General features: G+C 43.6%; 1 protein-coding gene and 1 long non-coding RNA gene across 4 annotated transcripts in view; one reads left to right on the forward strand and one right to left on the reverse strand.

The window, feature by feature from the left end:
- Positions 1–2,132: 2,132 nt before the first annotated feature.
- LOC311597618 lies at positions 2,133–21,335 on the forward strand. Of its 2 annotated transcripts, XR_014779280.1 has the most exons (5): positions 2,133–2,260; positions 3,116–3,227; positions 11,122–11,236; positions 11,354–11,616; positions 21,209–21,335. It is a non-coding gene; the product is annotated as an uncharacterized lncRNA (long non-coding RNA). The 2 variants fall into 2 exon arrangements; XR_014779281.1 differs by lacking the exons at positions 2,133–2,260; positions 21,209–21,335 and adding an exon at positions 19,608–19,847 and having other exon boundaries at positions 3,094–3,227.
- LOC311597616 (uncharacterized protein) overlaps positions 5,351–26,989 on the reverse strand; it is a 73,153-nt gene continuing 51,514 nt past the window's right edge. Inside the window, exons 3-4 of one of the 2 annotated variants that reach the window (XR_014779279.1) lie at positions 21,415–21,497; positions 5,351–5,569 (exon numbers count right to left, since the gene is read on the reverse strand). Coding sequence is in view for 1 of the 2 variants with exons in the window: in XM_084781884.1 (XP_084638010.1) it covers positions 14,077–14,092; positions 21,415–21,497 (99 nt within the window). In the remaining variant the exon portion in view is untranslated. Of the gene's footprint in view, positions 5,570–12,212; positions 14,093–21,414; positions 21,498–26,989 lie in introns of those variants that run through there. The other variant, XM_084781884.1, reaches the window with a different exon arrangement.

Here is a 26,989-nt window from a genome sequence, read left to right on the forward strand (position 1 = left end):
AACACCTGAGAGTTCAAGTTACAGCAAAGGGGACCTAGGGTTTTTTTTTTGTACCCAGGGCAGCAGGGAGTTTTACAGAGTTTTAGAATGTCAATCAGCATTTTTATGAAGAGAGGATTATATCTAAAAGCATAAGCCATCTCATAACGAATAATCTGTTCATTTAGGGCTGCTGAAAAAAAAAGCAGGTAATAATGCTCGGCGCGAACTGACAAAACGAGTATATAAAACCCTGAAATTTAACAGTAAACTTTATTATTTTTTTTTTTATGAGTAACTATTTCAACAGACTTTAAAACTAGAAAACCAAATTCTAAACCGCATGTTGTCACGGCTGGTAAGTTGTGAAAGAGTCTTGGAGGTCAGAAAATGCAACATCCAAAAACCTAAGCCCTCTGTTGATCGGAGACCTTGGGTAAATTACTCTTGGCGGATAAGAGTTTCCGTGACTCACAGATAAGTTCACACTCAGGGCCATTTTGGAGGTTAGGTGAATCAGTGCAACAAACTGCGTCACAAGCCATAAGCAAGAAATACATCGTCTCGGGCATTCCTGATAAGGACAGAAGCACATGTTGCTAACAAGCTGAGCATAGGAAAAGATTGCTGGAATATTCAGGCTGGGTTTGGAGACCTAGCTAGGAGGTTAAGAATGCTTGGTGCTCTTGCAGAGAGGACCCGGGGTCAGTCCCCAGGAACCACAGAGCACCTCACAGCTCTCTGTAACTCCAGTCCCAGGGGATCCAGAACTCTCTTTTGGCCTCCTCTGGCACCAGGCATCCACATGGTGCACATACATTCGGAACGAGGAGCGCTACTCAAGAGGCTGCAGAGATGGCACGTCGGTTGAGAGCACCTCCCGTAGAGGCCCTCCTCCGTTTGCTTCCCAGCACCCACTGTAGTTGGCTCCCAGCTGTAACTCAAGGCTCCACAGGAATCTGCTGCCTCCTGGTCTCTACAGGCACTCACTACTCATGTGGTATACACACACCTACACGTACATATTTTTTAAATAAAAATATTTTTATAGTGGCACAGGTCTGTAATCCCAGCACTTGGGAGGCAGAGGCAGGCAAATCTCTGTGAGTTCGAGGCCAGCCTGGTCTACAAAGCCAGTCCAGGACAGCCAAGACAGAGAAACCCTGTCTCCAAAAACCAAAAGCCAAAAAAAAAAAAAAAAAAAAAGAAAAGAAAAGAAAAAAGAAAAGGGAAGGAAAGGGGAAAAAAGAATATTTAAGGACTAGATAAATGGCCAGTTTGCTCTTCCAGAGGACTAGAATTTAGTTTTCAGCACCTATAGTCAGGTAGCTCGTAACTGCCTCATTCTGACCCCCTGAATACACATGCACATCTAAATTAATCCTTTATTAGGGAGGGATATTTAAAAAATACTGTACCCCTGGGTGCCGTCTCTCTAGAGGATGTATGGATATTGAACCTGCAGTGGATAAACATAATTTCCTTAGTCTCTGGGTTAAAATAACTTAAAACTTGGGTCAGGAAGGGATCAAGAAATCCTGACGAGAAGGTTTTTTGTTGTCTTTTCAACCCGAACCCAAAATCATCATCAAATGACTCAACTGTAGGAGAAGTGGGCAATGTATGCGCTCCTTCTCAGCCCTGAAGGAGAGAAACCTGTTCTTTAGGATCCCAAGTGCAGGATCAGAATAGTCTCTTGAGAGAACAGGTGATGTTAATTCACTAGAAGAGCAACCACCTCGTGCAGGAGCTTAATTGCTGCCATCTGGAAAGATCCCGTGAACAGACTCTGGGAGGACATATATAAATGAGCCCAGAACTGGCGGCGGGGCGGATAGGAGACTTGGGATAGATTTGGCTGTTCATTACTGCCCTTCAAGACGCTCCTAGAGAAAACCGCTTCAGAGCTCCAGCTCCTGCTGAGGCTCTGGAGTCTGGTTACCCCAGGTTCCAGCAGAAGAAATCCTGCGGCTCACGCCCGGAGAATCGAATTGTTCCTCGGGCCTGATATCCTTAAGGTTTTGTTATTGTGTCCATTAATCCTCATTTCCTACTCTTTTGGCTAATCGGGTTATAATTGACGTAGGCTCGGTCACTAAGTTGTTAATAAAATATTTTGGTTAAGAAAATTGAGTCTACACAGCCCTCCTGCAGAAGAACAAGAAGCTTTGCCTAGAGTGCGGAACAAACAGCCTTCTGCTCTGCAGAGTGCGCATAAGGTAGTCGAGCAGTCATCTCGGTGTACCAAAGCTCCGCCTACAGAACAAGCTGGCATTGCCAGGTAACTTTCAACATTAGAATGCATGAAGCATCTTCGTAAAGATTCATGATGGGAACTGTTCTCTAGACTTTCAAAGGTGGGTGAGGTCACCCTAAGGATTGAAGGCATGGACATACAGCAGAATTCCAGAGGGGCTGGGAAACACCCAAGTTGTTAACATAGCTAAAGCAACATGGAATCATTGCACACCTGCTTTTGCCCATGTGCTGCCCTGTCTATAAAGTGCCATCCCTCCATTTTTTTTTAAAATAAATCTTTTACAAAATTATCTATATGTATGCAGTGTTCTGCCTGCTTTACACCTGCACCAGGAAAGGGCACCAGATCTCATTACAGATGGTTGTGAGCCACCATGTGGTTGCTGGGAATTGAACTCAGGACCCCTGGAAGAGCAGTCAGTGCTCTTAACCTCTGAGCCATCTCCTCGGCACCACCCCTCCATTTCTAAATGTCAGATCCACATGGGTAATGGGTGCCTGTGGAAGCCAGAAGGTGGCAGATTCCTGTGATGCTTTGAGTGACAGCTGGGAGCCAATTCCAGTGAGTGCGGGGAGACAAATTGAGGTCCTCTACATGTCCAGTTGAGTAAGGTATGGAGAACAGATTAGATAAGCCTGAATTCGGGGCAGGGGGGTGGCAGTTAACAGCACAGTCTGCTCTTCCAGAGAGGTCCCTACTTCAAGTCCCAGGACCTAAATAGTGACTTGCAACTGTCTATACCTGTGTCTCATGGGATCCACTGCCCTCTTCTGGTATGTAGGCATATATGCAGACAAAACACCCATACACATAAATCATTTTTTGAAAAAAATAAATCAGACTGAACATATCTCCTCAAACATGTATCATTCTTAGGATGAGAACTATATACATCCATCCAGCCTTTTGAAAAGTACAAGCAGATAATTGCTATCTACAGCCACCTCACTGTAGACCAGCATACCAGGCCCGGTTTATACACCACCAGGTGCGTATTTATGTAGACACATGTGTGCATATATGCATATATGAAACATTGCATGAAATCTGTAGTATTCTCTCTTTTAAATTCTACTTCTTTTGGGTGTTTAGGCCTCAACCTCCCTTCCATCCTCCCAACCTTATGTAGGAGAGAGATGATTAGTGAGGAGAGGAGGCCCCTTTACTTACTTCTCCCAGCTGTTTAGGCTCAATTGAGTTCTGTTGGGCTATACTCTGACAACAGCACCAGCCAGCAGGCTGCTCCAAGCCACTGCTCCCTGAAGCATTTCTCTCCAGCTGTCTCCTCCAAATTGCGACTCCATCTGTCTCTGGTCTCTTCCAACTGCTACATGCCGCACGCCAACACCGCTGGGCACGCTACACTTTCTCGGTTCTCTTATTTATACCCTCAGGGCCCTAAGCTACACCCCTTTCCATGCTGTGCAAGGAAGGCCCTTACCAGCTGGCAAAAGCCACGCCCCTCATGAGACAATTAACAGGTGTGGAGAAGCTAAAGCTCAAACTGAAATCCCACACTTGGGGTCAGAACAAAAGCATATTTACATAACACGACTGAGTTTACGAAAGAAACCAAAATTTCCATTACAGATCCCTCTTTTAGTTTAAAAAATGGCTTTTCTTTAACATGAATAAACTACATGCAATAAGATCAATTATTAGAACTATCAAGTAAGAATTACATTTACACTGTCCAGTCCATTCGTATTTGGCATCTTTGGAAAAACTATTCCACTATCTGTCCTATCTTGATGAGTCCTAAATTCTGTACCTAAATCACTTTCTTATATTTATCAACCTAAAAACATTGATCTAGACCTTAAAACATCTTTTTAGACCTACAACACTGTCTTAGTTCCTAAACAACTAAGCTTAATTGTTATTATCTCGTCTTCAACCCCATCAGAGACTTTTAGAAGGAAATAATATTATCTAAGCATCTAGGAAGCATAGAGCAAAGAGCTTCCAGAACTAGAGAAGGGACAGAGAGTTGACTGCCTGGACAGTCACCAGTGGCTTCTCTGTGTCACTGGGGTATCCAGTCTTCAGCCTACCAGCACAGAACGTCTCACAGGCTTTTCTGTGAAGCAGAAATTTTGAAGGACTCACCACTCAGTATCTGCAAACTTCCAGGGTCCTGCTTGTTCACGGTTTGCTCTGATAGCCTGCAATAAGCAGTTGGAGGGTGTCTTATTTTTCCCCAGAGGCAATCTTGCCACATTTGTTTTCTTTGATGCCCAGCATCTTCTTTGAAGTAGATTTGAGGTGGTAGCAGGAGCAGATGTGTGTCTCTGTCAGAAAAGCCTTTTATTATTAGAATATTTTTAAATGTCATAGTCTGAGGGTCTCTGAAGTGTGCAAAGACGGCCTACTTACCTAGCATTGTATAGCTCATAATCACTTCTATCCGTCTACCTATCAATTTATAACATATTAGAGCAATGTGCTTGTTTCTAGCTATGTACTATCTGCTTAACCTTGAAAACATATACAAGAAACTAAAGTTTATTTCTGCAAAAAAAAAAAATCTAGACTCTAACAAGACTACAAATAAGATTATTTATAGATGACTACTAATTTGCATCTCCAATCATCCTGGACAGTTTACAATAGTTAGCTTTCATAAGACTAGAACTTTGCATCACATTTCAAATTAGTTGCATATGTATAATATATTAAGCAAGAGTTGAACAAAACAATCTTAAATTTCTATCAATATACAATAATCCATACTAATACATAATATGAGACTAGTAGATACAATAATCTACCTTTTATCCTGTAATCCTATATCCCTTTTTTTTTTTATCATTCCCCTTTTCCTTCCTTTCCCCTAATACCAGATAGAAGAGAAAGATAGATCCTTGATTTTAACCTTTACTTTGTTTCTTCCCTTACCATGACCAATCCATAACCCACCAAATGATCAAAAATGCCCACCCTACCTTTTGGAAATGAGGGCATCATCTTCTTAGAACTACTTGCTGTTTGAGGGTAAAAAACATCTTTTGGCTACCCTTTAAAAATTAGGATATTGGCCAAGCACTGGAAAAGTTAGCTGTATCTTTTCCTGTTCCGTCTCTATGTTTTCTGTCTAGTCTCTGTGTTTTCTGCCCATTCTGAGTTTTCTACCCAGTCTCTGTGATTTCTGTCTAGTCTCTGTGTTTTCTGTCTAGTCTCTCTGGGATCAATCCTTTGGGACAACGCTTTTGGATTTGACCTGGATATAGATTCTTGAAGAAGCCATAACTGAGGCAGTCTATGAGGATAAATCACCTGGGCTACTTGCTTTATCTTCATTGTTATCTGGCCTTTTGCTCTGAAAATAAACTTTAAAAGATAATATTATAGGTACAGTTCTGATCAAGAGGACCAGGTAGCCAATGCGATTCATTTGTCATGTGAGGGCATGTATGCCTCAGCTAGTATGAGGTCTTCTCTGGTCCATTCTAATCTCTATAAGTTTTGCTGGTAACCATATTCTTTTCATTCCCTGTGGATACACAAGCATAACTACATCTCCATCACAAAACCATTGCATGTTTCCATTCTGCTGTCAATACACCCTTATATTAATGGGTTGGGTTATTTCTACAGTTCTTCTTTTTTTTTTTAATAACAAAATGTCTCTCGGTTACACCAAATTAAGAAATTTTAGAGTTAACAAAGCATTCCTTAGCCTGTCCCTTGGGGTCTTTACTCTCCCTTTTTGTTTAATAAGCATCCTTTTTAAAGTACAATTAGCTCTTTCTATACTTGTTTGTCCTGTAGGATTATGTGGTATACCAGTAATGTGCTTTATTTTATAATATGCAAAGAATTTTTTCACCTTACTGGATACATATGCCGGGGCATTATGTCTTAATTTGTGCAGGTATCCACATAATTGCCATTATCTCCAAGAAATGTGTAATTACACAAACGGCCTTTTCAGATCTTACAGCAGTTGTCCATTGAAACCCTGAATATCTATCTATGTACATACTGTGTGCTGCCTCTTTAGAAAAAAATCCTCCCAGTTCTGTTTTGTTTATCTTCGTATCTCCAGCACTTGGCACCATGCTCTGCCCATAGAACACACTTGACAATGCCTTTGTCAGGAACTTCCTCTGTGTTTAGCTCACTTATGACCAACTCTGTATGCTGGAAATATGCCAGTAGGAACAAAAATCCCTGCGCTCTCCATTTCTCTCTCTCTCTCTCTCTCTCTCTCTCTCTCTCTCTCTCTCTCTCTCTCTCTCTCTGTTTTTTCAAGACAGGGTTTCTCTGTGTAGCTTTGGCTATCCTGGACCTTGTAGACTAGGCTGGCTTTGAACTCACAGCGATCAGCCTGCCTCTGCTTCCCAAGCCTGCTCTCTTATTTTATAGATAAAAAAAAAAAAAACTAAGGCCTACTGTAGCAGGTATTCTTGGTCCCAAGTCTAGGGCATAAGTAAAAGAAACTATAATTTTATTAGTCTTACAGTTTTTAACTTTATTTATACTCAGTTATAAACACCTAAAATTCTACATGAACCATGAAAATTCAGAATAAGGTCAGAAAGCATCATTATTCAAACTTCAGCCTGTACATGCTAGGTAAATGCTCTGTTGCCAAATAAACTTCATTATGAAAACCTACCCCCTCCACCCCAAGGTGACCTAAAACTCAAATAGCTGATACTATTGATGAGCAACTTTCATACATTAAACATGCAACTTGCACTTAAATAAATGCCTTAGTGTTTGTGATCTCCATGCCCACAATCCTGTCTTGCTTCTAGTGCTTATTTCTCTCTGATGTTTGTTTTTTATTTTTATATAATTACATTTTTTCTCCCTCTCCTCTCCTCCCTTCAAATCCTCCCATAATGCCCCTCCTTGCTCTTTCAAATTCAAGACCTCTTTTTTATTGTTGTTACATGCATATATGTATATGTTTATACATATATATATTCTTAAGCTGCTCAGTATAAATAATCACACACACACACACACACACACACACACACACACACACACACACACGTGTGCATCACCAGGACTGATCGTTTGATATTGGATAATCAATCAGCTGATGTGCCCTTCCCTGGAAGAGTCTGTGTCTTCCATTCTCAGGATGCCTTAGTTTCCTGTGTGGGGATGATGTTTCATGAGCTTCCCCCTTCGATGGTGCTTTGTTTATTGTTGCAGTCTTTGTTCAGCTCACACATAGGCAGTCATGTTGGTGAGACTTTATAGGTATAGCGTCTAACTTTAATAGGAGACATATTCTCACGGCAAACTCCCTGTCCCTCTGGCTCTTACTAACTTCCTACCCTATCTTTCACAATGTTCTCTAAGCCTTAGGTGTGTGAGGGTTTGTAGATGGATCTCTTGGGACTGGGCTCCACAGCTCTGCATGTTGACTGGTTGTGGTTTTCTATGATAGTCTCCGTTTGTCGAAAAGAGAAGTTCCCTTGCTGAGGAATGAGGACTGCCCTCATCTGTGGGAATAAGGACAAATGTTTTGGAATGTGGTTAGGGATTGTACTGGTTATTAAAGAGCTGGTGGTAGTTTCCCTTCAAACTCCATGACTTCACTTGCCTGGATAGTTGGTTAGGTTTCAGGACCAGGTGGGGTCTCTCCAGTTGAGTGGACCTTAAGCACAGTTACAGAGCTGTTGGCTACCACCAAGGTGTGCAGCTTAGGGCTATGGTGCTAGGCTGATTGTTGTGGTGGTTTCATAGGCATCATAACTAGGCAGGATTGTTGGCTGCTGTCCTCCTCTGGAAGCTTGCATGGCAGTTACCATGCAAGCTAACCCTTCGAGATTAATCATTCAGCTCAGTCCATCTTAGGGCCTGTTAGGCCCTGTTCTAAAACACATGGTGCCTTCAATCTTCGTCTCTTCGGAATAGGTGAAAATGCTTATGTGCTTGGGAATAGCAATAGGATATGGGCCTGGGGAGTCTTGGACAGCCCTGACCAACAACTCAAGAGGGCTTCTCGTGCCTAGTACTGGGATCTTGTTAGGTGATCTTTGGATCTTGGAGGGAGCACTGTTAGCACAGATGAATTTTTTTTTCATTTAAACTATATGTGGCCAGGTGTGGTGACGCACACCTTTAATCCCAGCACTCCGGAGGCAGAGGCAGAAGGATCTCTGAGCCTGGTCTACAAAGAGAGTCCAGGACAGCCAAGGCTACACAGAGAAACCCTGTCTCGAAAAAAAACAAAAACCAAAACAAAAAACAACAAAACTATATGTGTATAATTATACACAAAATTACATAATTACAGGTTTTATTTTAGTTACTAGTATGATTCATTATGCCTTTTCCATCTTTACTGTTCTTTTACCCTCCTTCTGTATTTATCTCCCTCCTCTCCATAATTAGATTCCCTTTTCTTGTTTCCCCAGTACTTGTACCCTGCTGTTTCTCTCTCTGTTGCCTCCCTACCCCCTTCCTCAGCAATGGTCCCTTCTTACTGTCCTAGTTCCTGCAGTTACTCTATAATATGTACTCACAAATGATGTTTCTTTTTAAAAAATACAAAACACGCATAAGTGGACTTTATGTTTCAAATCCTTGCAAAATGTTGCTACCTTAATGTATCTAGTAGCTATTGTTGCCCACTGAGGTCAGATGATAGGGGAGGAGGGCTTCCCCTCTCTGAGGACTAGGGCAAGGGGATGAAAGAGGGAGGGTGAGGCCAGAAGGTGACAAGGGGGGCGGCTACCATCAGGATGTAAAGTGATTAAATTTTAAAATTCAATCGATCGATCGATAAAGAGAAATTTGGGGGGTGGCAAGGATTCATATGTCAGTGCAAAGCTTGGCTGCTTGATGTGTTGGCTGGTTTTTCATTGTTGTGACCAAACACCTTGCAAACATCAACTGAAGGAAGTTTTATTTGGGGCTTACAGTTCAGAGCAATATAGTCCACCGTGTTCAGACTACATGGAGAAGGAGGCTCTTTGGGCTCAGGTTCTAACAAGGAAGCAAAGAGAAAAGAATTGTCTTTGTTACTTTTTTTATTGTTGTGTAGAGACACTATGACCAAGGAAACCTACAAAATAAAGCTTTTAACTGAGGGCTCACATTTACAGAGGGTGAGACTGCATGTTCATTATGGTAGTAGGCCTGACAGTGGGAGGGGGGGGAGAGAGGGAGATGGGAATATTGAGGGTTTTTGAAACCCCAAAGCCCACCCCACAGTGACACATCTCCTCCAATAAGGCCACACCTCCTAATCTTCCCCCAACAGTTCCACAAACTGGAACCAAACACTCAAACATCCGAGCTTATGGGGCCGTTCCCATTCAAACCACCACAGGAATGCTGTTGATTGCTCTGGAGGCTTCCTCCTTCTCCCATGGCAGCTCATGAACTGATGCCACTCACATAGGGTGGGTCTTCTCTTCCTTAAAACTCTCTGGCAACACCTGCTTCTGCAGAAGTATGCCTCCTAAGGGTCCCAAATGCAGGCAAGTTGGCAATGAAGACTAATCTTAGTACTTGATGAAATGGAACTTTGAAAACTTATGCTAGATTTTCCTGTCCAGGTGGAGAGGCGGCAAGACCCTCTACTTTTTGTTTGTTTGTTTTGTTTTGTTTTGTTTTTGTTGATTTTTGGTTTCTTGTTTTTTCGAGACAGGGTTTCTCTGTGTGGCCTTGGCTGTCCTGGACTCACTTGTAGACCAGGTTGGCCTACAAAGATCCACCTGCCTCTGCCTCACAAGTGTTGGGATTAAAGGCATGTGCCACCATGCCCAGCTCCCCTCTACTGTTTTTTTAATGGGGTAAGAGGCATCCTGTTGGATTGTGTTTGGGGTTTGTGGCTGGGAAATGTTCTGCTTCCTACCTTCCAAGTTTGCAAGGATAATTGCTTAGAAGTTGATGATACTTCAAGATCCTAAAATCCCATACAGATTAGCATTAATGTAAAAAAAATGTGTATTCTGAATACATAACTGGGAGGCTGGTATGTGCTATCAAGAATTGTTTTGATTTCAGAATGTAATGATCAGAAAAAAAATCAAGGGTTACAATATACACTCTCCGGTAATGAAACTGCAAAGGGAACAACAAAATTAAGTCATCAGAAAGCTCTAAGATGATGGCTGACAGCCAGAAAGAGATTATCTATTAAGTCAAATAGCAAGGTCCTAAACTTGGGGGGAGCCACCGAATGTAAAAGCAAGCAATTCCAGAGGAAGCTGTTGCTGAGTCAAGTTCAGAGGGCAGACAGTACGTTTGAAAAAGAAAAAAAAATTGTGGAAAACAGTCTCAGTCCTTGGATTGTCTGTCTATGAGCCGAAATCACAAGACAGTTTCTTTCAGCTCTGATACTTTGCTTCCTGTGGCCTAGCAGAGTCTGCCAGGTGTATGCTGATAGGCAGAGGCAGATTCCTACAAGTGTTAGGCAATCTGGAACATAAACAAAACAAAACTGAGCAAAGAGCAGCTAGTCGCAGAAGCTGCTCTGTTGACAAAACACCATGACCAAAGCAACTTGGGGAGGACAGGACTTACTTGACTTATCCTTCCATGTTGTAGTTAACACAGAAGGAAGTCAGGACAGGAACTCAAGTAGGGCTGGAACTTGGAGGCAGGAGCTGATGAAGGCAGGGTGCCAGTTATTGGCTTGCTCCCCTTGGCTTGCTCAGCCTGCTTTCTTACAGACTGCAGGATCACCAGCCCAGGGATGGCACCATCCACAGTAAGCTGGGCCCTCCCACATCAATCACTGATTTAAGAAAAAGCCCTGCAGGGTTGCTTGCTGCCCAATGTTATGGAGTCATCTTCTCGATTGAAGTTCCTTCCTCTCTGATGACTTTAGCTTGTGTCAAGTTGGCATAAAACTATCCAGAACACATAGTATCTACAGCTGAGTACAAATGATGTGGTTTGCTTAGTTTCCAGTTTGGGAGGCCACAAGTTGAAGAATCATTGACACCATCCGTTTCAGCTCTGATGAAGGCTTCATAGTAGATGGTGTCACCAAGGCAGAGCAGAAGAAGACGCTACATGGTAAGGCAAGCATCGGGATGGAGGAGTTGAGAGGCTAATCTTTCTCTTTTTATAAGTATTCACCCTTGGGGATTAACTCACTTGGAGAAACTTGTTTTGGTCCTTTGTTTTGGGTAGGAACTGGCATGACTACCCCTTAGAGGTTCTACCATCTCCAACAGCACCACATGGTTGACCTTAGGGGGGCATAGTCAACACCATATCTGAACCTCAGAACTGATCTTGAGAACACCACAGAAGAAAGCTGAACTGAGAAACATTCTGTGCAGTCCATGACCAGTACTTCTCAAAAACAAATGAAAGACCTGTCAAAGCCAAGAGGAGCCTGAGTGGCATGTGATGACTAACTGTCACATGGGGTCCTGGGACAGAGAAGGATGGTAAGTAAAAACTAATAAAAATCAAAGTATAACATTGACTCTGATAATAAAAAGAAAGATGAAGTTATGGAAAGAAAAAAAAAAGCAAGACAAGCCAAGAATATTTAAGAGTGTGTGGTCAAGTGACTTGACAAATAATCCAAACCTTCTTTAATGAATTCATAGTCTTTCCTATAAATAGAGCTAGAATAACTGGCTAGCCTTTCAGGGTGGGGGAAAGTTATATTATATTATATTATATTATATTATATTATATTTATTATATTATTATATTATATATAATGTTTGGATTGAAATGATCATATACCTAAGACAAAAGCTAAAATATAAAAGTCTTATGAAAAAGCATGTGGAAAACATAATCTTGTTACTGTGAGATAGAAAAAGATTTCCTACACAGAGCATAAGATCACAAAGCATAAAAGAATAACTGTAAAAAGTATAAATAAATAAATAAAGAGAATACCTGTAACTAAATGTAAACAAGATGAAGGAGAGAGCCAGCACTTAAAAGTTGTCTTCACAGCATGCGTGCAAGTGCATGCACACACACACACACACACACACACACACACACACACACACACACACCAGCTGCTTCCAACTCTTTGCCTTGGTCATGTGACCTATCAGAATCTGTAAGGTGTGTTCTGACTGCCAGTGGCACATTCTTACAAATGTAAGATCATCTGGAATATAAACTAAACAAAACAAAAAACAGAGGTAGAAATGCACCTCTCTGACTCTGTCTCTGTCTCTGTCTCTCTGTCTGTCTCTCTCACTGTGTGTGTATGTGTGTGTGTATGAAAATTAGACTACAGAGTAAATGACTATGCTCACAAATAGCTGGAAAAAAACTAAAAACACAGTTTCAACTTTTGAGTAGTAAGTGGTTCATTAGTAAATACAAAATTTCAACGACAGCAGTAAAATCACTTGGGAAGAAGGCAATAGCCAAATTAAAAAAACAAACACATACCAGTTATAGAAAAATCTGTGGCCATTTAGAATGTCAGGCAGAACCAAATGACCCAAGCTCTGCCATAAAGACTTATCTCACAGTCGCCTAGGTAGACCAGGTACTGGAAGCTAGCATGACTTGTTCACACACAACTACGGTTTTTTTAAAAAGTGATGACTAATGGGGAGGATGTAGCCACAGTGTCACCTTTTCAGGTTCTACAAACATGCCAGGTAAGGTTTGTTCTGCAAAGCCAGTCTCTGAACTGCTGAACTCCACAGTTCCACTGAAGCGCTAGCACAGCTCGCACTCCCAGCCATGTGTTCTAGAGCACAGCAGGCTACATATACCATCACAAATAGTATAGCCAACAGTAGAAAGGCTCCTCTGGAATAGCACGTGGCGCTGTTCCACACCAACTGTCACCGCTGGCCACTGAAGGAGAGATAAACCAGGGTTTTATGATCCCAAGTGTGGGATCAGAACGGTCTCATGAGAGAACAGGTGAGGTTAATCCACTAGAAGACCAACTACCTCATGCAGGAGCTTGATTGTTGTCAGCTGAAAAGATCCATGAACAGACTCTGGGAGGAGATATATAAATGAGCCGAAAACTGGAGGCGGGGCTCTTTGGAGACTTGGGGTCATTTTTGGCTGTTCATCGCTGCACTTAGAGATGCTCCTAGAGAGAACTTCTTGAGGGAAGGCTTCGGGGCTCCGGCTCCTGCTGAGGTTCCGGGTTCTGGTTACTCCAGGTTCCAGCAGAAGAAATCCTGCTGATTAAGCCAGGAGAATCGCTCCTCGGAACTGATATCCTTACAGTTTTGTTATTGTGTTCCTTAATCCTCTTTTCATATTGGTTTGGTTAGTCGGGTTACAAGTGATGTATGCTCGGTTAATAAGTTAATAAAGCATATTGGTTAAGGAAATTGAGCCTACAGGCCACAGGCCTGTTCTGCAAGACATCCCATTTTTAGATAGTAAATCCAAAGTATGTCTTGGCACATTCATGGGTGACTTGTGGGTTCAAGATCCCAGAGCCATGCAGGGTCCTTGGTCTTCACATCTAAGCCTCATATTTCTTTGATGCTACATAGCCCTGCAGATAATGCTGTGTCGTCTGCCTTTATGTAACACCAAAACAAACAACCAACAGGAGAGTTCTGCATGGCCTGTCCTCCTCTTCTCTCCCCACACTCCCTCCTCAAGTCATTGAGACTTTCAAGTTTGTAAAAGTCAAGGTCAAAAATCACTTCCACACAGATAAATATCATGGCCAACTTTCAGTTCTTGTCTTGCTTTCTTCATCTGTGCATTTGTCATGTCCCCAGCAAATGGCACACTTCCTCTCACAGTGTCAACTGACGTCACTCAGACTTCTGCTCTTATCCTGGTCACTGCTTCTTCTGTCTCATGGCTTTTCTTCACTATCTCAACTCTAAATGTTAGAGTATTCCTTGCACCAATCCTCTGTTCTCTCTATTTCTATTAAAGCATTCTCAGGTCTGCTCCTGGCTGAAAACACATTTACAGATCTGTGTGTTACTGAAGTATAAATGTTTCTCTCCAGGCCAGGCTACTAGTTTAAACTCTACATCTGATTTCCCAGTATCGACCTAACATCTCTATGTTGAGAATAATATGTCTTCAATTTAAAATGGCAAAAATGACTAGAGTGTGTGTGTGTGTATGTGTGTATGGTACAGTGATTCCAATGTGTGTATGTGTTTGTGCATGTAGGTACATGTGTGTGTGGAGCCCAAAAGTCAACATCGAGTGTCTTCATCAATTGCTAAGTGCTTCTGAACCTCAGTTTTTGAAATAGGCCCTGAGGCTTGCTGTTTGGCCTTGACTGGCTTATCAGCAAGACCCTGGCATTTATCTGGCTCCCTAGTGCTGGGATCACAGGTACATGTTGCCACATCCAACTTTTTATGTGTGTGCTGGGGATCCAGACTTGGATCCACATTCCTGAGATAACTGGTTTCTCCATCATCCTTTGCAAAAGAAAAAAAAAAAGTTCTTTCTCATAGTCATCTCTAACTCAACTAGTCATGTCATCTAATTTGGAGCTTTGTTTACTTTTGTTTGGTGGCTTTTCTGTTTTGGTTGGTGCTTGTTTGGAAGTTTTGTTGTTGTTTACTGTTGATGTTGTTTTTGCTAGAAATTGAGCTCAGGGTCATACACAGGCATACATGCTACCACTGAGATAAACCTTACCAGTGTTCCTATTGTTCTTAGGCCAAATCTAGTGGTCACGTTAGTTTTATCTTTTATACCATATCTAATTGATCCACCAGTAAATCTTGTCTGTTGTATCCTTGGAGTACATCTTACCCTGAGTATAGCAAGCTTCAATTTTATCTCTCTGCAGTGTCTCATCTTTTAGTTTCTTTCAAACAACAGCCAGAATAACCATGCAAAAAATTGCCAAGGCATATCACATCACCCTCTTGCTAGATGTACTCAGTGGTTTCCCAGGGCTTTGGGAGGCCCTCCTCCACCTGTCTGCCTCCATTTTCATCTCCCCTGTGCACACATGCCTTTCCAGCCAGGAAGGCCTTCTCCCCAAGGATGTTTCTCTTGCTTGCTGCTCTATGCTCTCTCCCAGTCTGTGCCTACCCTTCCCTTCACTGTCTTTAGGGATCTTTGCAAATGTCAATATACCAGTGAACCTTTGCCCATCTTCAAATAGCATCTACTCTCCCTCCCTCCCTCTCTCCCTCCCTTGCTTTACTGATACAGAACGTATCAGCCTTCTCACATGCTTGTTTGCTTGGCAACCATTCCCACTCCAGAATTTAGCAAGTCTCATATTATACTCCCAACATCTAAGTCAGCATTTGCCTATTATATCTTTCAATAAGTATCGTCCCAGGACTTAAGAGTCTAAGTAATATGAAACATAAAAACTCACTCCACGTGCTTGAAATTTACATAGAATCCTCTGACCAGATTTCCTTACACAAGGTAGGGAAAAGAGTTGGAAATTATATAAATGATGTATTTACCTAGAACCCAAGGCACAGGACAGTTCCTGTGATCTTATTAAAAGCAAAAGTCATTGCCCATTGCCAGAAGGTCTTTCAGGAAGACAAAGTTTGCATAGTAAAAACAGCAATCGAGGGACTGAGAGCCTTGTCCTTTATATCCAGAAGCTGGGCTGGATCCCCAGAACCTACATAAAAGTAGAAAGAAAGAACCCCAACTCCATCGAGTTGTCCTCCGGGATCACATGCGCCATAGCATCTGTGTCCCCAAATAGAAGTATCAGAGACATGGATGTAAGGTGCATCCTCTGATAGCCCTTCCTAGCCCGGGTAATAAAGCGATGTGCCCATGAGGGGCAATAGTAAGGCCTTTCAATTCTATCCAAGAGCAGAGCAGACAGTTGGAAAGACCCAACATTAAGTCTAACTGCTACAGGCCGGCTGTATGTTGAAATCCTACCCACTCCCAAGTCAAAGATAGGAGGAGCCGTCCTCTTTGGGAGATGATTAATTACGACTGGGTCAAGTGGGCAGATGTGTGAGAACTGGAATAACACCCAGAGAAACAGACCCTCTGGAGATCTTTCAGTCCAGTGCTTCTCAACCTTGCTAATGCTGTGACCTTTTATCACAGTTCTTCATGCTGTGGTGACCCCAACCATAAAATTATTTTTGCTGATTCTTCATAACTATAATTTTGCTACTTTTATGAATAATAATGTAAATATCTGTATTTCCCAATGGTCTTAGGTTGACCCCTGTGAAAGGGTCAGTCACATTTAGGGGCCGAGACCCACAGGTTGAAAACCGGTGGGAATCCTTCCAATTGTAAGAAACTGTCATCTCTAAAACAAAACTGCTGGTCCTCACCACACATCAAACCTGTTGGCATCCTGACCTCGGGTTTGCCAGACTTTGGATTTGGGAGGAATCCTGTAGTTTATAACTCAGTGGCCAGAAGACTGTAAACAACTCCAAGTGAGGGCTTTGCTTGGCAACGTCAGCCCACTAGGTGGAGCCCGAGGAGAAAACAGTCAATGGCAGCTTGCAAAATTGTAGATTCCAAACCCAGCCCAGAAGGGTCAGCGGCCTCCTCCATTGGCTGGAGTACGGGAGGGGAGTCAACCTCAGGTGGTCTAATACAGGAAACAGCAAGGCAAAGCAACTCTAGGTATAAAGCCTAACAAACCCCATTTCAGCCTGAAGCTGAGGAATTTGCTTTTGTGAAAGCACAAAACTTTGAACCTTAGAAAACGAGGGGGTTGAATGTCCATTTGGGACACTCTCTGGATTAGAGATAAAAGATTACGTTTATGTTAAAATTAAAGCTACTGGCTGACAGGATGGCTCAGCAGGTAAAGGCATTTGTCACCAAGCCTGGATGTCCTGAGTTCAATTTCCAGGACGCATATGGTGAAAGGACAGGCACACTCCCTGGGGTTGAACTCTGACCCACATGCACACACCTCCCTACCCTCACAGAAATAAATAAATAGGTGTATTTTGTTTCAGTTTTCAAGTCAGGGTTTCTCTGTGTAGCCTTGGATGTCCTGGGCTGACCTTATAGACCAGGCTGACCTCAGACTCACAGAGATTCACCTGCCTGTGCCTCCCTGGGTGCTAGGATTAAAGGCGTTTGCTGCCGTGCCAGCTATAGGTGTAAATTTTTAAAACTTAAGGTTGGAAGGCTGTAGTTTTATGACAAGTTCATGGGAGAAAGAAGGAGAAAAGGTGGTTAAGGAGGAAGTTTGTAATTCCCCCACGCAGCTGCAGCTGACTACTACTCATCCATGAGAATATATTTCTGCATAATTTGATCATCGTCATGCTTGAAAAGTTACCAATTAAGTGTGTTGGGTTGTATTTCATGGATATGCCTTTCTACCACTTTAAAATATAACACATGTCTTATCAGAAAAATGTCTGACAGAGATAGATGAGCTGCCAATCAAAGAGTAAAAACTGGCTGTGGCTGTATATCCCCACCCCTTTACCGTAAACTCCCGTCTGCTGCCTAGCATCACCTGTCTGGTTACTTTTCCAGCAAATTTTGTGGGCTTGCCTGAGTAAGGATGCCTTTGTAGAGAGAGGAGTGCACTTTACGGAGTACACTGGTGCGCCGGGCATGGCAGTACAGGCCTACAGTCCCAGTGCTGTGAAAGTGGAAGCAGGATGGTCGTGGGTTCAAGGACTGCCTGGACTACATGGTGAGACCCTGTCTGAGAAAACAACAGAGAGGCCAAGAGAGAAAGGACCCAGGGGGTTTGGTTATGATGTTTCCGGTGCACGTGCAGCTGGGGAAGGAAACACCAAGGCTATGAGGTGTCCCCCACCTCCTCTCTTCATCAGCCTGCAATAAGAGTGAAGAGGATAAGGGCCACGGGAATGTGACAATATGGCCAAGCAGCCTGAGGACCTCTGTTTAGGCTGAGACCAGATGTCTTAGTCCATTCAGGCTACTATAATACAGTATCTCAGGCTGGGTAATTTACATATACTAGAGATTCATTGCTCACAGTCCCAGGGCTTAGAGATGCCATGCTGAATGCACCAGCAGATCAGGTGTTTTCATAGAACATCCAAACACTCATGTCTTCCTCCCTCTTCTTGCAGTGGTAGGAATCAAAACCAGGGCTATGTGGATGCTGTAGAAGTGGTCTACCACTGAACGCTACCCCAACTCCTAGATAGTGCCTCTTGCTGCATTCTCAATTGCCTGTAGGATGCAGTGGGACAGCAGGCTCACTTCATTCAGTCTCCTTTATAAAAGCACAAATCCCATTCAGGAAGGCAGAACCCTAGTGACTTCATTGTTTCCTCCAAAAGCCCCATTTCTTAATACTGTTGCATTGAGGATCAAGTTTTAACGTGCAAAAGGAAGACACCCCAACATACCAGCACTAGTCAAGGAAGTCGCAGGCTATTCTCCTATGGATAAAGCCATGAAGTAGGGTAGAAGGCTACAGTTAAGCAGGGTTAGGGCTCAGCCAAATGACGAGAAAGGACCATGAGATGGATAGGGCAGTTGGGGAACATTCAAGGTGGTGAGCAGAATGCCTGACAGCTGAATTTATGGAGCTAGAGAGAGTGGAAAGTCACAGGTACCATCTAGAATCTTCTCAGTGGCTAAGGCTATAGGAGGACACAGGTTATAAGTAGACAGGTGGAACCTTGCACTGCTGGCCTCTGACAGCAAGTAGAACTCAATCTCTTTCTAAGCCAGTGACCCAGTTTCCTCTGCTTTAAGCAGCTCTTGGCATCGACAGCTGGTGCTCATTCTTCTGTCTGCTGGGAAGCCTCCCCTGACCTCACAGCTCACTTGGCTCCTCCCTGCTGATAATTGGGTTGTTTTACACATAGGCCACTACCCTAAGACTTCTCCATAGGTTTTTTTTGATTACTAGTGATGAGGTAAACGCTGTCTATGGCAGAGCTAAAACGTGAAGAGGTTTGATCATTTGTCCAAGGTCACAGAGCTAAGTCTGGATTCGTCTTTGTAACTTCTAAATGTGCCCTTTCACTTTTACAACTTCCAGAAACAAGTGTTTGGTAAACCAGTCATCAGTGTGGTATAAGGCATTGACAAGGAAACTAAGAGACAAGGGGAAGAGATACAAGAAAGGTGCCTGGCGCCTTAGCTTTCATTACTGCTTTGCCATTTATGCACATGGCAGCCATCGACTAGAATTCTGAATTCAATGTGCTTGTTTGTAGTAGGTTCCAGATTCAAGAAAGGAATGGCACATGCCTCTAATCCCAGCACTTTGGGAGCCAGAGACAGGCTATCTCTGTGAATTCAAGGCCAGCCTGGTCTACAAAGTGAGTCCAGGACAGCAAAGGCTACACAGAGAAACCCTGTCTCAAAAATTAAAAAAAAAAAAAAAATTAAATTTAAATTTAAAAAGGAAAGAAGGAAGGAAGGAAAAGACAGAACATCTCCAGGAGTCTCTGCTTGTCCTCATATTTCCCTTTCTTATTTCCACTGCTTCCCTTTGACTCACTTTATCTGTCTCTTCCTTTGGCACACACTCCACATTAAGAAGAGTGGACCAGAAACACATAACTGGGAAAAAAGAATTGGTGCCAGACAAATATGGGAGAGTTCTACTTCAAGAGCATACTCAAAATAGGAAATTATGAAAGTGACAGAACACAGTCTGCAAAAAACTACATCACCCATGAAAGAAAGACTCGTGGCATGACAAATGTATGTGCACGTGTGTCGTTGATCAGGGGTGGGGACTTCAGGACTGCGGAGCAAAGCCACCAATAGTGGCTGGGGTGTAAAAGAAACGGTTTGTGGAGCCTATTGTGCCCGCGCTTGGAATGCTGGGGGAGGAGGCTAATACCAGATCAAGCCAGCATGGAGGGGGGAGGGGGGCAGGGAGAGAGAGGGGGGGATTGTAAAACCAAGAAGCACTTGCCCTATTAGTATTTGGCAAACAAAGTGATTCAAATTCTGTCATCCTTTTAATAAAAGAAAGTCATAGTTCAGATTAAAGCTGAGCCAGTCATACCAGAGTCCGCCTGTATTTCTAGGTACTTGAGAAGCTGAGGCAGCAGGATCCCTTGAACCATTGAGTGTGAAGTAAATCTAAACAAATAGAAAACTGACCTCACTGACTCAAGAAGACGGCTCAGCAGTTAAGAGCACTGGCAGTTCTTCTAGACAGCCTGAGTTCAATTCCCAGCACCCGTATGGCAGCTCCCAACTGTCTATAACTCCAGTTCTAAGGGCTCTGACACCCTCTGACAGACATACGTGCAAGCAAAACACCAACGCAAATAAAAATAAATAAAGCATTAAAAAAAGAAAACTGACCTCAAAATCACAGAGATCCACCTGCCTCTGCCTCCTGGGTGCTGGGATTAAAGGTGTGCACCACCACCACCCAACAGACTTTATCTTAGAAGAGAAGAAATGAAATGGAAGGAAAAAGTAAAAGAGAAGAGAGGAGGAGGGGTAGGGGAGAGAGGAAGACAAATAAAACCAGCAACAAAAGGGCACAAGGGCTGGCAAGATGTCTCTGTGGGCTAAGGAGAGTCCACCAAGCCTACTCTCCCGAGTGCAACAAGGACCCACACAACAGGAGAGAACCCACCCCTGCAAGTTGCCCTGTGCCCCCCACACACATGTGAGGGCACACACTCCAAATAAATATGATTTATAAAAAACAGTCCAGTTTGATACAGTCCAAGTTTTCAGAAATAACCTGTTTTTCTCATTGCTGTTAGAGAAATGACTCACACACAGAAGGTCCCAAATGGAAATAAATTACAGTGCTCTAAAACAAAAGTTACCTTGGCATACTCTAAATGATCCTTGACAGAGTGAAAAGAAGGCTGAAATGGAACCAGCTCTGTTCACAGAGACTCCCGTGAAGGCAACTGCTATTTGTTTGGGGTGCCAGAAGCAGGGGAACGGGTGAACGATTTACATCTTTCCGAATCAGTTTGGGGAGCAGCCAGGTCTTTGAGCCCTGGGAGTGTGATTATGGCAGAGGCTTGCTTTGTCTTAACACCCACCACATGAACCGTAGTGACAGGCCTCGGAGAGGCTGCTACGTGGAAGGCTGGGAAGGGGGACAGAGTGGAGGACTGCCATTGCCGGCCCACGCAGACTTCCCTCTGCTGTTTGTAGGAGTATTGCTAAGTGCCAGTAATATGCCAGCCGGCTGCCCGGGGAGCTGCCATCAGATGAGAGTGACATGCGGAAGGGACTTTCCATTCTCCAAGAAGAAACAAGCATGTCAGTCACCAGAACCCAAAGTGAGCAAAGGCAATTTCTTAAATTTGTATGGATTAAAAAAAAAAAAAAAAAAAAGAACAAAAACCAAAAACCCTTACCTTTTGTACTTATTATAGGAAAACAAATGTGGTGTCTTGGTGTCTTTGATGTTGTTTTGTTTTTGGATAGTTACTTCCTTTACCTTAATGGGGAAAAATAAAATAGTTAATAATTGAATCTTGGACTAAAAAAAAAAATTAAAACGAAGTTTCATTCCAAAGTAAAACCCGACTAGATGACTAGATGAGAGTTTTAAATGGAAGAGAGGGGAGGAGGGAGAGAGCAGGGGGAGAAAGGAAGAAAATAATTCTAATGGTACTAGGAGGAAACTTGGACTCGACGTCCACTTAATATGATGGAAAGCAGGGCGTTGGGGCAGTTGCCTGTAAACCAAGCACTTGTGAGCCTGAGGCAGGAGGATGTCAAATTCAGGGTCAACCAATGCTGCATTCTGAGATTCTGCCTCAAAAAAACCAAGAACTTAACACATGGAGTAACTAGACGCTTTCCACCCTCTTGGGGTGAACTGTGAAGCAACGTCCAGAGATGTGTATGCATCTTAGTCTACAGAACCTGTGGACGCTTTCTGACCTGGCCTTTGGAGGCGAGGCTGAAGCCTTTGAGATAGAGATTGTTGATTATCTGGGTGCATTTTTTTTTTCCTTTGAGACAGGGTTTCTCTGTGTAGTCTTGGCTGTCCTGGACTCCCTTTGTAGACCAGGCTGGCCTCGAACTCACAGCGATCTGCCTGCCTCTGCCTCCCGAGTGCTGGGATTAAAGGCATGTGCCACGCCTGGCCTCTGGATGCATTTTTGAGGTGCAAAACCACAAGAATTCTTCTAGACCTCATCTAGAAAAGAAAGAAATGTGACTACAGAGGCAGAATTTGGAGTGATGTAGCCACAAACTAAGGAATGCCAGCAGCCACCAGCAAATGGAAGACACAAGGCAGGACTGTCCCCTACAGCCTCAAATGGTGTTACTGATTGAACGTGAAACCTATCCCACAGCCTAGTTTGGTCCGGGATAGCAACACTGTTTTGACGGGTTCTAAACCCTTTAAGAAGGAGCTGGGCCGGGTGTGTTATCGCAGGCCTTTAATCCCAGCAGGCGGATTGCTGAGTTTGAGGCCAGTCTGGTCTACAACGTGAGTCCAGGACAGCCAAGGATAACAGAGAGACCCGGTCTGGAAAAACCAAAAGAAAAAAGGAGAAGGAGCTAATACAAGAAAAAAGGACTCGGGAGGGCCAGCCATGAGGCTAATAACCTGGTCTCTGGTCCAGTGGGCACACAGCACCTCTTCCTTCTGCCCAGGTCTTGAGCTGCTCGGGCCACCAGCTTTCTTGCCATGGGCTATATCAAACCCAGAGTTAACATAAGTCCTCGCAAAGCCACGCAATGGTGGCGCACGCCTTTCATCCCAGCACTCGGGAGGCAGAGGCAGGCTGATCTGGGAGTTAGAAACCAGCCTGGTCTACAAAGCGAGTCCAGGACAGCCAGGACTACACAGAGAATCCCAATCTCAGAAAAAAAGTCCTCCTGAATTGCTCCTTGTCAGGCACGTGGTTGCTGATCCAGAGGGCATGCTGCCCTGTCAACACCTTGATTTTGGACAAGTAAAACTGATTTTACACTTCTCCTTTCAGAACTGTACAAGTTTTGTTACTCAAAAAAAAAAAAAAAAGATTTTATTTTTAAAATCCATATGGGGGAGGGGGCAGGAACATGTATGCCTGAGTGCAGGTGCCCCTGGAATCCAGAAGAGGGCACCAGATCCCCTGGAGCTAGAGTAATAGGTGTCTGTGAGCCTCCTTTGTCAGAGAAGTACGTGCTGTAACTTAGTTACTTTTCTTTTGTCGTGACACAACATCTTGACCAAAGGCAACTTAAGAAAAATGTTGCTGTACAGGTGGCCTGTAAAAGTCTCCTTTTAAGGGCAAGGATGAATCCAAGGGGAACCTGTGACTGAGTTAATCCTCCCCTTGGCCTGCATTTGTCTGCAGAATACTTCAGGGCAATCTGATAGCCAAAAGAAAAATGCCTTTACGTGTGCTTTTGGAGGAAGTAAGTTCATGAGGTAACTCTGAGCCCTATCACTGCTAAAGCTCCAGATGAGGCCGGACACTCCCAGTGACCTCGTAACCCTGCTCTGCCCTTTAAATACATCAAAATGTAAAATAAAGTTGTTCTCTTTATCACGAAAAGAACCTGAGAGTCTGTGGGTGTCTCTGCACTCGGTCATTTCTCTCCTCTTCCTGGAACTCCAAGTTTTAGCCTTGCTGCACTGGCTGAGGCAGAAGAAACCATTCAATGGCTGCTTACAGTTTCAGAGGGTGGACTGTGACCATCACGGCAGGGAGCGGGGCAGCAGGCAGGCAGCATGGTGCTGGAGCAGAGCTGAGAGCTCACCCACAAGCAGCAAGGAGACCAAGAACTCCCTGGGAATGGTGTGAGCCTTGGACACCTCAAAGCTCACCACTAGTGACATCCCTCCTCCAATAAGACCACGCCCCCTTATGCCCCCCAAACAGTTGCACCAACTGGGGACCAAGTAGTCACATATATGAGCCGGCAGGGGCCATTCATGCGTCTCTTCAGCACCAAATTTTTGTTACTTTACGCCACTGCTTTTATAGTTATTTGTTGATGTAGCTCAGGCCAATTAACACACTCCCCTAGTCATCCAAGCTCCTCTGAGCAATAGTTAAGGGATGGAAAATTCGTAAATACAGGGAGAATAATGGAAAAGGATGTTGATAAATATTTAAAAGATGGAAAAAATAATGGATGAGAAGCAATTTATCAGAGATAATAGCAACCAGAGGATGTGAAGACATGGGTCAGTTGTCCCCAGAGGCCAAATATAGAGTCACCGAGTAGGTGAGGAATGAGGTATGGGGGCTGAGCCAGAAGACAGAGTGAATATGTAGGCACAGAGCTTGATACTCCCGAGCACGGCGAAAGCTAGGAGCATCCCCGCTGCTTACCAGGCCTTACCCTACTGCTTGAAGGTGTATCGTATGCCTCAGTTCTGCCCATATTCATTCTATTGGAAAGAACTAGTCATGCATTTCTTCCTGGAGCAAGGTAGCTAAGAAGCACTGTTCAGATCAGAGGGGCTTCTGCGCTGCAGGTCTGTCCTGGGGGAGGAAGATGTGCTTTATAAGCCCTGCTGCCACTGCCTGCTGCATATTCTAAAGCATGCTGTCCTAAGACGTCAGATCTCAGAAGAGCCTCAAAAGTCCCAGAATTCAAACAAGCAAACAAACAAGCTAAACCAGGTCCCATGCTGTCTGAGGGTAAGCAAGCTCACTGGCAGCAGACTCCTCAGTCTCAGTTCAGAATCACACAGAGAGCAGTCTCAGAAGGCTGAGACAACATCATCTTGAACTGAAATGTCTATCATATGCAGCAAGCAACAGCCCCAGAAGACTACGAGAGTGTGGAGTGAAGATGTTTAGGGAGAAACTATAATTGATATCTATTTCATGTGTTGCGAAATTTGAGGGAAAATTATGATGAAGAGTTTGGCATATCTTTTGGAGTTCTTGGGGTAGGAACAGGTAATTGTAGAATAATATATAGAAAACAAGCAACTATTAAGGGGTGAGGAAAAGTAGAAATAACTCATTTTAATTTTTCTGTTTTTATCATTGTAAATTGATGAGCTGTAGTTTTATGTATCTATAGAGTGCAAAATGATTATACAGGGCTGGAGAGATGGCTCAGCACTTGGAAGCACTTGCTGCTCCTCAGAGGGATGGTATTTATTTACCAGCACACAGACTATGAGGCTAAAGGCCTTGGCGTCAAGCTTCAGAGACCCCAGGGCCCTCTTCCAGCCTCAGTGGGCACCCAAACTCACATGGCATATGTGCAAGACACATAAGCAATAAAAAACAACAAATTTAGTGATGATATGATTTTAAAACACAATGAAGAACAATTTTTTAAAATACTCTCAAAATTAGCCTCTCAAATGCTTCATTTCTTGTGGTAAGAGCGCTTGACATTTACCCATTACTGTTGTATTTACCAGGCCATGTAGTATCTCAAAGTTTAAAAAGTAAACCCTTATTCTTCCTGCCTAACTGGCTATGTACCCCGACTGTCATCTCCATATTTCTCTATCCTGGATTAGAAGATTAACAATTACTGATGTCAGGATAAGCAGACTCTAGTAATAAAGATATGATTGCAACGTACGGCATGCCGTGGAGGTGAGTAACAGTTGACAGACGCCATTGATCTTCTTAAGATTTATTTGTATTACTTTCTAATTATAAGTGAGTGTACATCTACATGTGGGTATGTGAATGTGAGTGCAGGAGCCCCTAAAGGCCAGAAGGGTCAGATCCCTTGATGCCAGAATTACGGACAGTTGTGAGACATATGATGTGGGTGCTGGGGACCGAACTCGGGTCCTTTGGATGAGCAGCTGTAGCTGATGTTTGCTACTCTGTGTGTTCCTTTCTCTCTTCCACCCTTCCCCACCCTTATTAATCCTCTAACACTAAGATAGCAGAGAAAAAAAAGGATGGAGACAGAAAGGGGCAAAGTCATTGTCAAACGACTTCCTGCTGTGTAGGGGCAGTGAGTTCCTTGGGGAAGTTTGATATCTAATTTGTCCTTCTCCTCTCTTTGCTCTTTGTGTATGACAGCCACCCCACCTCTCGGGGGGGCCCTAGCATTTATATATTCTCTGAAAAGTTAAAGTTCCCAAAATTTCAGTTGCAGAAAGTATCTGCAGCTGAAAAAAACCATGACCCTGCTAGAGCACGAGGCAAATCATACTCAGCTGCTGCGAAGCAGCCCCATACCCCGATTCCAGGGATTAAAACAAAAACACCTTCCCATAACATTTCTGTGTTTTTTAAAGAAACCAAACTTTCTAATTTTTCTCTACAAGCAGCACGTGCTCTTAACTGCTGAGCCAGCTTTCCAGCCCCTGAACACTGGTTTTTGACTGAGCATTGTGGGGCATGTGGACTGTGTAACTGGGGAAACCAGCATAGAACTAGAGTGAGGTCTAGATGTGTGCAAACCCCGAACATTTCAATCTTGAGACGGGCAGGAGTAAGAATCCCTTCCTCCCTGTCCCGTGCCTGCATGCCACAGCACACGGTCTTAAGACAACCCCCTGCCCCACCCCAACACCCCCCACCCCACCCCACCCCACCCCACCCCCCTTGCAATTCTCGAGGTAGTCACATAGCCTAGCACCTGCAATTCTTCTGTATGAAAATGAAGCATTCCCAGCCCCTCAGTCCCTGCCAATGATGGAGACTCACTTCCCCAAGGTTTATATAGCCCTTATTCCCCCCAATAAGGAGAGCTGTCTCACTGGAGAAGCTGTGGTGCTGTAGCACTGAAGGGCTGTAACATTACAAGAGCTGAACTAGAGACAGCAGTATCCGTCCCCCACCTCCAGCACCCACCACACGGTAGGGATTCTGCAGACCTGCCCGGGCTTGGAATGACAGAATATTTCATAACTGTTCTGGAAACTGGGAGAAAGGGAAGTATGTCTTTACACATGTGCCAAGACCATGTACAAGTCGTCATGTCTATCACTGGAGAAGAAATTAGAAAAACGGAGATAACTTCAATATTTCAGTGAGGCATAATGCTATT

Source organism: Acomys minous, assembly GCF_964271855.1.
Source record: "Acomys minous genome assembly, chromosome: 5".
Lineage (NCBI taxonomy): Eukaryota > Metazoa > Chordata > Mammalia > Rodentia > Muridae > Acomys > Acomys minous.